At 42.7% G+C, this 17,037-nt stretch overlaps 2 protein-coding genes across 2 annotated transcripts in view; both read right to left on the bottom strand.

Moving 5' to 3' along the window:
- Positions 1-461: 461 nt before the first annotated feature.
- LOC141910276 (uncharacterized) lies at positions 462-6,399 on the bottom strand. The gene is made up of 4 exons (XM_074801006.1): positions 6,313-6,399; positions 5,545-5,853; positions 2,009-5,016; positions 462-1,499 (listed from the first exon to the last, which is right to left on the bottom strand). The coding sequence occupies exons 3-4, from the start codon at positions 4,956-4,958 to the stop codon at positions 1,180-1,182; spliced, it is 3,270 nt and encodes a 1,089-aa protein (XP_074657107.1). The 5' UTR covers positions 4,959-5,016; positions 5,545-5,853; positions 6,313-6,399; the 3' UTR covers positions 462-1,179.
- Positions 6,400-7,281: 882 nt separating this feature from the next.
- Positions 7,282-17,037, bottom strand: part of LOC141909670 (uncharacterized) — a 34,537-nt gene continuing 24,781 nt past the window's right edge. The window contains exons 4-10 of the mRNA XM_074800233.1: positions 16,592-16,666; positions 15,828-16,017; positions 15,231-15,430; positions 14,659-14,845; positions 13,833-14,032; positions 12,793-12,909; positions 7,282-8,584 (exon numbers count right to left, since the gene is read on the bottom strand). Coding sequence (XP_074656334.1) covers positions 8,493-8,584; positions 12,793-12,909; positions 13,833-14,032; positions 14,659-14,845; positions 15,231-15,430; positions 15,828-16,017; positions 16,592-16,666 — 1,061 coding nt within the window. The 3' untranslated portion in view covers positions 7,282-8,492. The remainder of the gene's footprint in view (positions 8,585-12,792; positions 12,910-13,832; positions 14,033-14,658; positions 14,846-15,230; positions 15,431-15,827; positions 16,018-16,591; positions 16,667-17,037) is intronic.

Here is a 17,037-nt window from a genome sequence, read left to right on the forward strand (position 1 = left end):
TTTTTGTTTTGCCTCCCCCGCACACGGCATGACAAAAAACATCTAACACGTTTTTTTCACGAGGAAAAACGTTTTTTTCGGTGCCGTGTGCGTTGGGCTATACCGTGTGATTGGCGACGCCGTGCAATCTGCTCGAAGCCGTGCCTATAGAGATTAGGCTATATAAGATACAGTTCTAACAAAGTGGACTAAAATTTCTAATTGCCTATTTCTAAACAAAATTAAGGAATTTTGAAGGAGATTCGGGCATTGAGTGTTACTGCTGAGAGACGACTGTGTGACAATCACGATCAGTAGATTAGGGTCAAACCTAAGATATCCACCTATCCGCCATACGGTAACTGGAACACTCTGAACCGGGTAGGAAAATTCTTCATAGACTTTAATATAATTCTTTATATAACATTCATAACAATCTTTCTTTCTTGTCTTATTTTATTTACAATTCTTTATGTAATACATGTACATTTCCATTTTGCTCAATTGAAAACGATTACATGGCAATTGACAGACATTTTTGTTATCTTTTTTGCATTAACTACAGGATAATTAAAAACCTTTATCAGTAATTTCTTCTTAATTGTCATTACAAGTAGTTCACGTTCACTTCATTATCACACAACTAAAGCCGCGGACACACTGGGCGATTTCGTCGGCTGACGAAATCGGCCGACGAAATCGCCGCCGATTTTATGACCGATTTGATCGCCGACAGACCCGGACACACTGGGCGATTTCGTCGGCCGACGAAATCAGCGAACAGCGCCGCTTATTTTGAAAATTATTATAAAGAATTCGCTACAATGCGTCTTTTTGATCTTAGTTCGATAACAAAACATTCAGAAATAAAAACATGCACAGCACTTTACATGCATCATTGAATTCAAAACAAAATGATTTGTAAAATTTATGAATAAAAAGGCAACATAGTTGTTCGTTTAACTTAATAGTTATCGTTTGACGGGGTTAGGAACGACTGTTCAGTTTTTCTGGTCGAGGAATATTCCACGATATACTGGTATCAGAGAGCATTACAGTCGTTTCTATATATGCTGAACACATATATTTCGGGAGTTTTTTGCAATACATGTATTCTCTGATGTTGAAATTAATTATATCAAATTATTGATTTAAACTTTCATTATAAGTTATTGTATATTTCCACGCGTAAAGTTTAGACTAGACATAAAATTCACTTTTTACTGACGCTGCTGGAGTCGGAGCCCGCCCCGCTCGGAGCAAATCGTCAGCGAGACCCTCGTGCTCTTTCTCGAGCGCGGCGCACAGAACGTCGAACGCGCGCGGTCCCTTTTTCGTCAGTAGTTTCAACAGTTTCGACATTTTAACGGCCGGCGTGTCGTCGCTGGATATTTCCCGGCGATCGGAACGCGACAGCATGCCCTGGTCGACCAGGAACGGTAACAAATTATCCATCTCAACGCTCGCCTCTAAATTCTCGCGATACACCTCGAGAATCTCGCGTTGCTTCCTGCTCATCTCTAAAATGAGAAAAAAATCAACGTAGAGAGATTACCGATCTTGGTTCAATGGAAATCGAGCATCCGCTACGTGGTGCCAGTGTCAGGTCAGTCTTCGCAAATCAGCGATGCAGTTCGGTGGCTCAGTCGGGTAGAATCAGTAAAGGATGGTAGGAAGGATCCCCTATCCAGTGGCGTCAGATGATTACGCCGCTATCGTGAAGACGGCAGTGTCATTCTAAAGGCTTGATGTGCGTTTCAAAATATCAAGAGTTAAGTCGAAAAAACGATTCTAATTAACGTATTACCTGGATATATAAATAGCTACATAATTCTACGAACAATTCTGTATTGTTAAAAGGGAATATTGTCAGTTGCGGTAGTCACAATGCTTCAGTTATCAATTTCACCGTCGATTGCGATAATATTGGAATTATATATATTCAATTGGTTTTTATTCATTTTAATCCAAAGAATCGTCGAAAGAATAACGTGGAAATTACTTCATTATCGTATTCTATTCTACATACCTGCATGTTTTTCCAGCAGAACTCTGATGATGTGCCGGTCGGGTGGGCAGTAGTCGATGACCGTTTTCTCCTGGAAATCAGTCGCGGTCAGCGAGGCTCCGCTCTCTATCATCAACCGGATCGGTCTCAGGTTATCGAATTTAACCGCTAGCATTAACGGCGTCGTTCCGGTCTCGTCTGCAGCGTTGACATCAGCGCCCTCTTCCAGCAAAAGTTTGATCAAACCAAGCGAGTGATTTTCCTTTTCGAAACAATAATGCAACGCGTTGCGGCCGCGTGTATCGATCGCGTTTGCGTCAGCGCCATTTTTGATCAAAGCAGACGCCGTTTTCACGTTGCGCCGCCTGACGGCGATCAACAAAGGCGTGACGCCTGCGTCGTCACTTTGGTTAATTTCGGCGCCATTTTGTGCCAGGACCTCCACGGCCTCGTCGCGGTCGTGCTTCACTGCGTAAATCAGCGCCGTCTGGTGTTTAGCATCGCAATCGTTCACGCACTGATTCCTACGGAATACGAACCGGACCAAATGTTCCAGTATATCGCAATCACATAGTTGTGCTGCGATCATCACGGCCGTACGACCGGAATTGTCCGGCGCACATGCCGCTCCGTATGCTAATAGATATTTGACCATGACTAAATTGGAAGCTTGTACGGCATGCAAGATGGCGTCCATCCCGCGTTCGTCACGAACATGCATATCGACATACAGGTCCTCGACTAGGAATTTCATAAGGTCTAAATCTTTTTTGTAACAAGCGACCATTAGTGAGGTTGTGCCTTTAACGTCCCGGTCACGTTCCGGATCGTAAAATTGGGCGATTTTCTGTAACACGTCCGCGTCGCCTAGCTCAACGCAGTGATGAAAGCAGTTGCGCCCTCCGGCGTCCGGGTGGTTCACAACCTCACAAAAATCGACAGCAGTCGCCAAGATATTATTCAAAGTATCATGGTCCCGATTCAGGATACAATCGGCGAATGCATTCATCCCCGATTTACTGACGACCAGGCGCACGCCGCTATGGAGTAGTAACTTAGTGACGTCACTATTACCCGATCGTCTGCCGTAGATAAGGGCATTTTCACCCGCTGAATTCAAATCATTTTTATCGATTTTTAATGATCCCGATTTGTCGAGCACGTAGCCGAGTAGATCGATATCACCGGACTCAGCTGCTAGCATTAGTAGACTGACCCCGTCCTGATCTGTCGGCCCTTCCACCCCAGAATCCACTAGATATTCCACTATTTCGACGCTCCCACTTTCCACCGCGTAAAACAAGGCCGTTCGTTGTTTGTGGTCGCGGCCATTTTTATGATAATTATATGTATTTTCGTGTTCTATCAAATGTTTGATCAAATCCAAATGTTTCAATTCAGCCGCCTTCATCAGTACCGTCTGCGCTTTCTTGTCGCTGTCTACAACGCCTCCGCTGTCAACGATTCGCTGAAATATCTCCACGTTACCGCCGATCGAAGCGAAGAAGGCTGCATTACGGCCTTCTTGATCTTTACAATTAATATCCAATTCCAAATCGTCCTTGTGATCCAGTAAGAAATTCACCATCGTTAGTATAGCCTTACCGGCCGTTTCCATTAACACATTACCACCCGTTACAGATTTGCACAGTGGGGCCCCCTTAGCTTTCAATCGCAAAAATAAATCGATATTTTCACCCTCTATACAGTAGTACAACACGCTCCAACCGTTTTTATCGATTTGGCTCAAGTCAAGTCCGTACGAAGCCATATTGTCGCACAAGTGCCCGAGCACATCTTCGTCACCGTTAATGGCTGCCTGCATCAATAAATTCCGGCCGTCTTTCTCGGCTATTTTCGGTCGAATCCCGCATTTTATCAGGTATAAAACCAACTCCAAATTCCCTCTAGCAACAGCAAAAAACAGAGCATTCCAACCGTCCTGGTCGGTCGCGTGCACGTCTAGACCCAGACTGCCGGACTTCTCGTACAGGTGACGCACGAACTCTATATCACCCTTGGCGGCTGACTGTATGAACAGATTAACCCCTTGATCGCTAGTCACGACTTCAACGCCCTTTTGTACAAGACGGTCGAATATATCGACATTTCCGCCGGAAATCGCGTAGAACAACGCATTGCGACCGTGTTTTTCGCATTTGTTCAAATCGACGCCGATTTTCGACGCGTTGTCGAGAAAATACTCCACCATGTGCGCGTGGCGCTTCAAACAGGCCTCCATTAATACGGTGCTGCCATCTAGCGCCGGTCGGACGGTTATACCTTGCTGAATCAAATACTGGAATACGTCGACGTGACCTCCCTCGCTAACGTAGAAGAGCACATTGCGACCTTTGCTGTCGAAATCGTTTTTCGACATTCCCAATTGTTTCTCGTTGGCGATGAAGTATTTGACCATTTCGAAATGGCCGTGATGAGCGGCTTCCATTAGCGCGTTCATACCGTGATAATCGGGCTCCATTTTCCCCCCGTTATCTAATAGATACTGCAACGTCGTCAAATTACCGGCCGGAATGCAGTAGAACAAGGCGTTTCGTCCGTTATCGTCGCGTTTCGACAAATCGGCGCCCAGCGAAACTAACATCCGAACGATTTGGAAATTATTGGCATAACTGGCTATCATCATGCAAGTTATCTTTTTGAAATTGGCCAATTCGATGTTGGCTCCCTGTTGCACGAGGTATTGAGCCACGTTGGAGTGACCCTCGAAACACGCCTCGAACAAGGCCGTGTCGCCGATCGACGTGCGCTGATTGATGTCGACCCCGCGTTTCACCAAGGCTTGTACCATGCGCAACTTACCGGTCATGGCGGCCAGGCATAGCGGGGGCACGTCGCCGTATTCGGCCGGGTTGTTCGCCGTATCGAGAACGTCCGACACGTCGCCCAAAGCGATGTCGTAGCTGGCGAGAAAGTCGAGGATTTCTGTGTACCACTCGGCGGTCGCCATGATGATAGGAGTCGGCCGTCTGATGAACACTTCGCATCCGCTACTAGGCCTTCTTATCCTACAATCACAATCAGAGATCTTTATTGCATTACATATACCAAAACCCATACCTCGTTTATCCTTTCTACTGGGCTTAAAAGTTTACCCGGCCGGCCACCTATACCCTGCATGCACATCACTTGTTTTTCTAAGATCACGATCAAGCTAACAATAACAGCCGGGCAGTTATAGAAATAAACTGATTACAATATTTATTGCAGGTTACCAGAACTGACCCAGCCGATGAAAAGAAACAAGGTTTCATTTTAGCCGAAAATTTGATTTTGATAGTCCTTTCCAGAAAAATGGCTTCCCTAAATTCCCTTGAAGTCTGCAAGTGTCTGAATGATTCGATGATATCAGAGGGGGGGATTAATGGATGCAACCATTTTTAAAGGGTGGATTTAACGAAGCCATGGGGGGATTTACAGAAGCAGCTGCCCTATGCTCCGACATTGCAATTTAGGCGATTTTGTATCATCTGAAAGTAGAAATAGATACGAATGGAACTTGACGTAACTGATATGAAAAGTTGAATAAATCCTACCTTAGTGTGCGAGGCGACCGACAAGCGAGAATCGACTTCACTTGACTTTCTGTAATACCGTCCAGTAGCAGTTGCAACTTCTGTAACTCCCCCCGGGCTATCGTTTCGAATATCTTATGCTTGCGTACTTCGATGTGATCGATGTTGTTGTTGGAGCCGAGTCCCTGCCAGGCCCAGGCCGTCTCGTGGCCCGCACTGAGCAACGTTTCCGTCAATTCAGACGACGCCAGTTTGGCCGCTAGGTTTCGCCTCTGCGCTGGTCAGCTGGCGATATTCGTAGATAAATAACCAGTTTGTAAGCTAGAGTTTCTGTTATGAATTGAAAAAGAAAATTTCTTTCCTATAATTCTACCAAACAACGAGCCACGAACTCCCTAAAAGTGCCCTTCAAAATGTCAGTGAGTGTCAAAAGACTTGGGCCAAGATTTTTCGAAATTAGGATACAAGTACATATACCGATATCATGTTTTTTTTAAACAAAAGCAATCAATTCTCAAATAATTTATTCAGGTATACCCGGGTACTTAAAGATCTGTCTTTTTTCAATAGGAAATTGTCCCTTTTCATGGTGAATATGCCCTTTTTGTAATAGAACTGCCCCTGAAAGAAAACCTCGATACGGGCCTGTTTCTCCTTACGTTTCGGGTGGAAGCCACCCATCATCAGAGTCTATTTTGAAAACGACTTAGTGTTTTCTCGATTATGCTGAAGACTGGAAATAGTGTCAACTATCTAAAAAAAAAACGTCTGCAACGTCTTCACACATACCTTAAACTTTCTTCGAACGGGTTCTTTCCTATTTCCACCCCTTTCTTATCTGGCGCTCGGAACGCCTCGCAGATCTTCGCGTGCTGGTGACCGAGTTTACACTTATACGTCAATATCATACATACACACACGTTTATACGATATTTACGAGTATCTGATTCATCAACCTTCGACCGAAGTCTCAAAAGTCATTCGCGCAACGTAAATGTACGTAAGCGAAGCCGTAGTCATAGCCGGATAGAATGACATAGGTCGGACCGGTGTGTGTGTGTGATAAGTTTATTCACGAGAATATATTAGCCACTGATAAGAAAGTTTGCATACAATGTATCTGTTATGTGTCAGGTCGAACCGAAATGACTTAACGATTATGTAAGTTGTCATATAAGGAGCTCAGACCATTATTCCAAAATCTTTTTTATCCTGTAGTAGAATTTCGGGATATGAATTCAAATTTGAGCGCATTTTAACAATGGGTAGTCCTGCTTATGGCTGCTAGGCCAGCGTCTTAGCTACGCGTGGAAGGGTTTTCGCCCCACCTACCCAACCTAGTTTTTGGAACAAACCTTTAGAAAAGGGAAGTATGCCCGTATAGGTATGCCAGTACATCCGCGTCGAATATCGAAGGGAACTCTCGTGTTTGGTACCCTTAATACGGACAAAAAAGGTCCAGGTAAGCCCCTATTTCACCATCAATCTGTCTTCCAGGACCAATGGATTTCATACATATAACCGAAATTCGTTATCCTATCCAAAATGCAGAATTATGGCAATATTTTTGGAAGGCCTCTTTATCATTCTAGGTACTATTTTTGGGGTCTGGCCCTACGCATCTTGAAGCTACTAACCTAATTGTGGTCTGATACCATTCTAGTACCGGACGCATAGAACAACTTCATTCGCTGTGAATCAGGAATATTCCAAGGACAAGAAAACATTCGAAAAAACGTGGTTTTTTACTTTCTCTTTTGGTTTATTGGCATTGTTTAATGTACATATAGAAATGGTAGAAAATACGATAAAAATTAAATCATTACTTTTTGTTAATTTTCAATAAATAACAATTAGACATAGATCGCCATTTTGAAGATTAAGATATTACAATATTTTACACATTTATGAGTACGTATTATCATGTATATCAAGACCTCCTGTTAAAGCCAGACCCCTTTCACTAATTTGACTCAGCGCCGACGCGTTCAACTAGTCCACAGAAGATAGGTTGGTTTCATAGACCAACATCAACCTAGGGGCTGATTGAAGACCAGTTTTAGTTCTAAACCCGAACTAGTTTTATAAACCAGGACCCAAGGTTCTATAGTTCTGAGTTGATGTTGATCTCGGAGTTAACTCGAACTCGAAACAAAAATTCTGTGGAACTCTCGATCCGAGCACCTCGGCCGCCTTAGAATACCAGTTCGAACGCTGATACCAGTTTCATGGACAATTTTTTACCTAGAAGTCGTTTTAAAACCGATAGATATTACTTAAACCCTTTCGTTGTTTTCGTTGTAAGGAAAACTTCTCCATAAAATTGGTCCCAGGCCTTGATGGCTTTCCCCAGTTCATCGAATCGGCTGAGCGGGAAGCCTAGCTTTACACTGACCGTCAAATAGTTCTAGATATTGTGACGTACACACAGTTTACCTATATTCATTTTATACTGTGCGATTTTCAAAATACATCAAGATTTTAACGACTAAAATTTTATTTAAAATATATGTATATAATATAATATGTTTCGTGTAATTTACTGCATGTGATTGTGTTTGTGATTTGAAAAAAATACGAACTTTCGACACGACTGATAATTGTTGTTACCATATACCAACGGCTCCGTTGTTTCACAGTTCGACGCCAGGTGGAGCCCTCTCGACGATGCGACGCTGTAGTATCCACGGTAACAATCGAGAACTGCGCGTATTTAATCGCTTATGATAATGCGGACTTCTGATTGGTTGTCACCTGGGAAATTTATGCAAATAATGTTGACGTAACAATTGAATCGAACCATATCCCTTGTTGCCGTGGATATCGAATTTGATCTCGGCCAATTTGTAGAAATTGCAAATATTTTTTTTTTCGTCTTTAAAATCGGGATTCGTACGCGTCTGCTACTTAGTGTCCCTGATGGTGTGTAGATGGCGCTAGTGGTAATGTCCGTCGCTATTGGTTGAATGTCACGACCACGTGAACGAAGCCACCAATAGACTAGCGATTAACACGAACCCGATTGGTCGGACTGATTCGCAGGCAAGACTATGGCCGCCATCTACAACATAAACACATATGACGTTATTTGCCACTTGATATCAAACGACTAGACGCGCACATCTTATTCTTTATCGAAACTATGCAATCTATATCACAGTTAAGCGGCCATGTTTGATCGCGCACGATTTTGGCGAGAAGAATCCTCGCTTGCAAGGGTTTGATTGCCTCACGCCAACTTCACCCTGTCCTGCCAGCGTGGTTGTCTCCACAGATTTCCGTCGCTCTACGATGCTAATGTAACCAACTGTGGTACATCAAACACTAAGCTTATTGGTGAAACGCCAACACAAACCCTGGCTGCAGACCGTCGTTGGTCTATTACACCGCCGAAGAGTTCTTGAGCGGACGGTTGCCGCTCAGTGGCCACCAGTCTATATTTCTTGCCAATCAGGCGTTGCATTTGAGCGAATGGGCGAGAAGATGCGAGATTGAGTAGTCCAAACGGCAAGGCAAAAATAAGTTCCCCAAATCGTGCGCTATCCAAAATGGCTGTTTTGAACTGGGTCCCAGTTTTTCACGAAATTCATTCGATGGTTATCATATATTTGAAAAAATTATGTTATCGTGATGAAAAAAAACACACGAAGCATATATTATGAACTACCACCATGGTTATTGATAATGTATACGAACAATTAATACGAGTAACACAACCACGATATTCAAAGCGATGAAAAAATAAAATTCGTTAGATACACAGAACCACAGCGGTTGGACAGATGGATGAATGATTTAGATTAAAATAACAACAAAAAAGAAAAACACATCCTCTTGCTCGTATAGGGGTCAGATACGCCCGTCTTGGCAAATTCCTCTCCCGAGGGTTCGACCCCGGTTGCCCAAGACATTCTGGAATCAAAGGCAGGCTTCATAAATGCCCTATGACATCATATACTCCTTAAGACCTCGAAGGTGCCTTAATTAATCGCCTTATGACATCGTCAAATTTAAAGAAATGGCTGCACCCATAAACATCATTGGAAATATCATCAAAATGAGAACTTCTGAATGTGGTAGAGGTGTCCTTAGTGAATGATGCCATATGCAGGTGCACTTATGAGACTTGTATAGCAAGTCAATCAAATCTTTTTGAGCGCCCTTTTTCACTTTATCAACAAAGATAATAGGAGCGTTTCAGTGCGGGGATATGCTTTATAGTGCCCTCAAGACATCGAAGTGCTAGCTTTCGGGCTTGACAAGTTCTTCAACATTAGATCCTCAGTGCTGGAATACACCTTTCTGGACATCAAAGTGCCCTTTTGGGATGTGGCAACGCCTTCGAAATTGGCCCTGGATCCGCCCTTGATGGGGATCCAAAGGATCTAGCCATGGTCTGTCTTAAGAGTGATATGAGTTATTAGAAGATGCGACTTTGTGACTAAGATTCATGCTTTTTATCTGAAACAAGAAGAAACACTAAAGACTACTAGCTACACCTATTGGCGCTTTTCTGTACCCACTCAACCAGTAGAAGTGGATGCAGACATGCTCACACTGTATTTCTTTTATAGAATTTTTAGAGAATTTTTTTTCTCGAATAAATCTCACTGATTTCCATGCGAAAGATAGAAAGAAAACAGAAGTGACTAGTTTATGAAATAAGTTTGGTTGAGGTTTCTTTTTGTCAAATAGACCTTTAGTAAGAATATTTTCTTCGCTTTAGGTTTGAGGATTTTCAAAATTTATCTGAAACATAGCTTTTATGTTTTGCGTTTTGAAGATACATGTACAATCGATCGACTCTAAGTTTAATTCATGCACCCTAGAAAATCTCACACGAATGGAAGAAAAAAACACGGAGTTGAGTGAGTAATACCCTTCCAGAAAACCAGGATGCCTCATATGAATCCCCCTATGACGTTACCCATTTAGAGTCTTGATCTGTAGTTAAGCCATGGGGGAATTAATAGAGGCAGCCGCGTTATTCTGAATAGGATCTACATGCTGCGCCATCTACAGGAATACCTGATTGACTAGCACGGTCTATAGGTTCAGTGACTAGAAGCGATTGGTCAGCTGCCTGATCATAGGGTATAGTGACAGTTATAGGGGGCGCCACTGGGTGACTTTCGTCTGCTGCCGGGGATAGTTGTTGAAGAACGGGTTGAATTTTGACAGGAGTTGCCGTGGTAACGACTGAAACACATTTCACAACGAAGAATCAGCAGAAGATAAGCATAGGGTTTGTTGAAGACTGTAGGTAGAGCAGGCGGATCTAAACGACGCCCTGGCTGCTCGAACCCCGAATTTTACTCAGAGCAGAGCCCCGGTTATTCTGGTACCCACGAATGAATGATGAAATATATATTTCCCGATCGCAGGATCCAGCCTCCACCACCGTTTGAAAGGACATCCATATGACACAGCATATTCAAATTTATTCAGTTTCAACGTGGATTCTAAAACGAATTCATTTTAGAGTCCATGTTTCAGACAATCGCATATTTATCATTAGTCAATCCTTTTCATAGAATCCAGATACGCTGAATCACGTTAAGGTTTTAAAAAGGAAGAGGATGACTCTAATTTCTAAAAATCGTTTTGAAATTCATATTGAAGTGATCAATTTCCCATTAAACATCTTGACTGTTGGGTGGATGATAACTCTTATTTTAAGAGATACGCAATAAATGTAAGCTTTCACACGAAGCAAGAACTAGTAGCGCAACCATGGGCAGATTCGCAGTGCGAGATAGAGAAAAACATTCGCATTTTCAAGAATGAATAAAAGCATACATGGTATTATTCTATTTTCAGGACTCGAACCCATTTATAAATACATATTGCAGATTTTCCCCACGGACACACCACTTACGCACACACAAACGCACGCACGCACGCACGCACGCACACACAGATAATTTTAGAAAGATAAACCGTTAAAACATGAATAATTTGAGATATGATAGAAAAGCCGAATAGAATTTTAAAACAAACGGTTATATAAGAATAGCGTGTTATTAGTAAGGTGCTGATTGGTCAATCTGAGCAACCACGTGTTGTCGCCATTAGATCTGACGTCATAATCACGTGATCAACACGATATATAAACACAAAGGGAACATTGTGTGAAACGCCGGAAACGGATGGTGGATGAACTTTTAGTACGTGACACTATGGGAATGGGGTACCCACAACCCGCCAGGTGTCACTAGTGTACAGCACGACGTCAACGCTGGATTTCTTCTCAAACTCCACTGACAATTTCTCAAATTCTATAGAAGATGCATGATGTGCGAAAATCCTGCCACATGTGAACTCTTAAGACTAATTCTAGTTTATCTAGATGCATGATTTGCCCAATTTCTGGATTGGATCATGACCGAAAACTGAGATTAAAGTTAATTGAAAATAAACTAATTTTGATCGAGCTGTCTGATATCTCAGTGGCGCCATCTGACATGATAGCTGGTGTGCCGGTACCCCATTCGAATGATTTGTCAACTTGGGTCCAGTTCCACAAAAAACTTTTTTCCATGAAACTAACGTCTAGTGCTTACGTCTAGTCAATCAGCGCTCTCCATTTCAACCACTGCGCGTCTAGCCAACCAGGTGCTCAGTATTTAAAACCAATTTGCATATTTCTAGCCACCAATCATCGCTTTCTACTTCAACTATTCGATGTAATCTAGCCAACCAGCGCTCTCTGAACGACGTATGTAAAGCGGCACGCTAAATTCTGTTTTCGAAAAATCGTCTTGCCAAATGCATAGGACCGGTGGCCGTAAATAGTTAGTCGAAGCCCCATGAATAATAAATACATTGATGTCGTGGTCTATGTGGCACATCAAACATAATGATATAACATCAGAAAAAATGAAGATAAAGCCATAACAAAAAACCGGCTCAAACAAAGCCAAACGACAATATAGCAATAGAGAAAAACCCAAGCATTTGGTAACATTTTTTTTTCAGTAAGATAATTTGAATTTTAAATGAGCTCTCACTTGCCGGTGGATGGAATCGATGAAAAGAGAGAGGGTTTTAGATACACGGCGATAGGTAAGTCGAAAGAATGACGGTAATACGAATAAAGCTATGCACATCAACCCTGGCAAGTGAGGACGGCTTTACGAGGAAAATTGTAAAAATACCAAAAGAAAAACAAACGAACAAACTAACAACAAAACAACATCATGTGATCACGTGATTAATAATGACGTAATGCGTGTGATTACGTGCGTGGTTGCTAAGCAACCAACGTACCCGACGCGGCTAACGTAACCAACGTTGCTTTCGGTCTGATGGGAACGAGTTCGGATTGTTTGGCGGGCGGTAGCGGTTTGTATTTAATCAAATCCGTCGTGACCAGATTTCTAGTTCCTAAGTATAGAGATATTCATAGAATCATTTACACAATTTCAACAGAGAACAGTCGTTTTAAAAGTAAGAATTTCGAATTTTTGAACTAACATGACACTTAAAACACTTATATAACTGCAGGTCCCGGGTTACTGGAGAAAGACGACTGCCTCCTTCAACCCCTATGACATCATGGCCAATAGCATCTATAAATACTTTATCACATCGTTGATCCAAAATCACTTATAATGTCCTTTGGACCTTAGCATGTATTTACTTTGTATATATTTTGAGTATAAATCAAGTTTTTGTGAAGAATTAAAAAAAATATCGTTGACAAGTTACGGAAAAGAAGCTTGAAAGGCTTTGTGAATGTGAAAATCAGTGACGTCATAGGGTGAAACCGGAGGCAAGCATCTCTCCAAGACGGGGCTTAGGCATCCCTTGTACTAATAGCAAGATTATGATAGGGTGCACGATGGTCTTCTGTGGTGCTGTTTAATGATCGCAACTCATGACAGCGTAAAGTTTTAAGGTATCGCATTGCAGCGCATTCACTACAAGGCTTCTATAAGAGTTGATAGGCTACTATTCGATCTAAATCGTTTTGTCGAAACTAAAAGCATCTTGTTCTAAAAAGCGCACAGGATTCCTATATAGCAATAGATAGAAAGTAAACATGTTTCAAATCTGAATGAAATTAATTCTTAATGATTTTTCAGTCGAAATTGATACCATAGATCCCAGCGCCTACTTCCGCCGTTAGGAGTCAAATTATTTCTATTTTCAAATTTTTGTAACCGTTTTATCGGTTCTTCTCACTCAGTCCCTCGTCAAATCGAATTAATTCATAAATCTGCTCGAATTCTACCCACATGGAAGGGACCCTACTAAACTGAATCCACTTTCGTTATGCGCTGAGATTAACGTTAGGTGGCGCTTACCTCTGACGTATTGGTAGTCGAAAAATATCGGCTGGTGTTGAGATATTTGGCCTCGCTTGTGTCGGTAGACGACGGTGACGTTTTGATCGTGAGACAGATAGTCGAATACGTTGCGATGACGTTGTATGATATTGTGGTCGCAGATCGTGCGCGTGACGTAGTCGTTTTCGACGAATTGCAACGAGTCGGAGCAATCTTCTCTGTATACGCGAAAAAGAAATGCATTACGATTAAGACTCTATTTTGGATTTTTTATGGGTCTTTTATACAATTTCATCCACGAACAGTCGGATTTGCGAGGAGTGTGGGTTTGCAGTCTTGAACTTTGTGGAAGATACCCCTACCCCCTGCAGCTAGAATCATCGGTAACATCCTCCCTCGGCAGGGATCCGTGCCTGATGGCATCGCTAGATACCGCAACGGCACGAACCCCTGCCACACTAGACTGGGTGCGCAAGTACACGTTCAGGTTTTCCGCATGAAAACTTGCGGCACCAATCAATTTCAAGGAAGAACAATACATGGAAAAACTCTGGCTACAATGAAATGGGATTTCTGATTGGCTTATAATGACATCACCTAAGCCGCGCACTCGGTCTAGTGTGGCAGGGTTTCATACCGTGGCAATCTCGATGCCATGAGGTTCGAATCCCTGCCGGGGGAGGATTAATGGATCACTAAACGATTCAATGGTACATTTTGTGAGAAACCTAGCGGCGGTGGATAGTTGTGTCTCGGCTAACACCGAACCGAATCGGACCGATGAAGCCGAGCTGATCGGTCACGAATTTTTTTTTCTAATTGACATCTGGCGGCTTTGACTTACTCAAATTCGTAGACGACTATTTCAAATTTAACGCTCATTCCGGGTGGCGACGTGAACGTGTAATGGCAGGTGGTGCCCTCTGGTATCTGATGATCGGGAGTGTGGAAATCTCCTCCGTCTAACGAATGTTCGGGCTTGAATTCGTAGTCGCAAATTGACCCGGGCACAAGTTCACCGGTGTAGTTTACTGGAAAAAGCAACAAATATATTAATATATTACTGAAACGAATTGTTGTAGGTCCACAAGTGGCAATCGAGGTTCTTGTGCAGATTCACCATATTCGCCATATATATTGGCCATATTGAGGATTTTGGTTATGGCAATTGTGGATGTGTTTGTGCGGAGCAACTACTGCGGCAATCAAGGATTCAACGTGATAAGTGAGGATCCACCAGGTGTTGCTTATGTGCAGTAGGACATCAATTACTGCAGTAATCAATGATTTCACGTGAGGATCCACCAGGCGTGCTAGCGTGCATTAGGACATCAACTACACTGCGTCAAGTTAAGACTGTTATATAGGGACAAACATATTTGAAAATTCATGATTTTATATACCATGGCGACCTACTTTTCCATCTGGTGAGAATTTGCGCGTCGAATCCGTTGTAGTTCCAATTCGGGCCACCAGGGCCGGACACGAATTCCAACAGTAACGAGTCACCTTGTGATATGAAGTGCTCGCCGGCGACTCCGCATACTCGAGAAATGATCGGGCTGTCCGTCGTGTCGCCTTCGAAAATCTGTATGAAATCTTCAGTACAGCCAGGACTGTAAAACATACAAAAAAAACTGGAGATACTTCCAGACAACAGATCCGCGTCATAAGGGCTCAATTTCAAACTTATTTTGGTTCGATAGTGAATTTAACAACTTGGTGTGAGACCAGTCTAAGCTCATTTTGGCATGTATAGCAAATCTCACATTCTTAAGGCTGGCTTATGTCGACAAGCGACGCGACGCCTACCGAACTGGGAGCAACCGCGAGCTCAGCCCAGCTTATGTCGCCTGCGCTCCGATTTCCAGCAACTGAGGCCGACTAGCGGGATACGAAATCCTCCCGGTTGCTTCCCTTTAAATTTAATTTAAATAATTGTGAATGAATATACGATAAGACCAAGGCGTCAATAAACTTGCAAGTTAGTTTTCTTGTTTCGTTAATGCGTACCTCGGTTTCAGATCGAATTTTCCTCGATAGTTGTAGCCGCCCAGTTTGACCTCGACCCGTTTACCCTGAGACTGTTTGATGAGATATTTACAGCGCACCGACGGCGGGTAAATACCCGGATATCCGGGCGATACCAGGTGACATCCGTACTCGGTTTCACAGTCAGCCGCGTCGATTACAAAATCACACACTGCAAATGAAAATCAGCGTCACATAATATATGGGATTACCGGACCCAGTTCCACCATATTCCGGGTCCACAGTTCCACGATATAATTGTGAGTTGTCAAAGTGTCAACCAAACGTCTTAGAACTGGGATTCAGTTTCACAGCTGTGTCATAGATATAGCTCGGCCTGGACCCAGTTCCACAGTTGTGAGTTAAGATTGGACCTAAAGTTAACTCCCGAGTTAGAATTAGTTCATTTTCAAAGAGTTAACTTTAAATCTAATGTTAACTCACAACACTGTGGAACTGGGTTAAAGTGAACTCATTGAAAACGAACTAATTCTAACTCGGGAATTAACTCTAAAAGTCACAACTTTGGAACTGAACTGAATCTGGAACTTTGGAACTGAATCCTGTAGTCGAAATAAGTTTATTTCCAATGTTTTGACATCTAGAGTCATATTTTAACTAGAAACTGGAAATATGACCAAAAAATCGAGCACCAGTTCCAGTCTATCTGGGGTTTAAGGTTCAGAATTAACCTAAAGTGCAAAATATGAAACTGGTGATGTACAACTGTCTGGTTGAATACTTACGGGTGCCTTTCACTCGTCCAGTACCAGGGAAATAATTACCATACGTAAGTTTTATATCGAAACTATTCGATTCGTCTGCAACGAGAATTTAAATAGAAACGACTGTCGGACATCATCTACTAAACGAAATAGCAATTTAGGCTTGCGAGTTCCGCGATCCCTTTGAGCCGGCCATGTTTCGCGGTGGGTTTAGCGGTAATTGACGATCGTGCGGAAAGGACCCATCTACTGAAACTGCCATCCCTTCTGGGAGTCTCTGAACGAGAGCAATCTGATGACGTTATTTGGGATTCGAGCCTACGAGAGTTATCTTATTTTTTGTACAGGGTATGGGGAAAGTTCATGATGTCATTGATGTTTTTATAGAGGCATCCATCTTTTCAGGAAGGGTCAATTTGGAATCCGATCCACGGCACCTCCATAAATCCCCTAACTCTCCTATAGAC

This window comes from Tubulanus polymorphus, chromosome 8 (assembly GCF_964204645.1).
Source record: "Tubulanus polymorphus chromosome 8, tnTubPoly1.2, whole genome shotgun sequence".
Taxonomy (NCBI): Eukaryota; Metazoa; Nemertea; class Palaeonemertea; order Tubulaniformes; family Tubulanidae; genus Tubulanus; species Tubulanus polymorphus.

What these genes read in the sequence shown, in the direction of transcription:
- LOC141910276 (XM_074801006.1), bottom strand. Translation starts at nt 4,958, where the DNA reads ATGGCGACCGCCGAGTGGTACACAGAAATCCTCGACTTTCTCGCCAGC. An exon ending in TCTGCTGGAAAAACATGCAG is followed by an intron (nt 1,500 to 2,008) that starts GTATGTAGAATA and finishes TTCTCATTTTAG; the next exon opens with AGATGAGCAGGAAGCAACGC.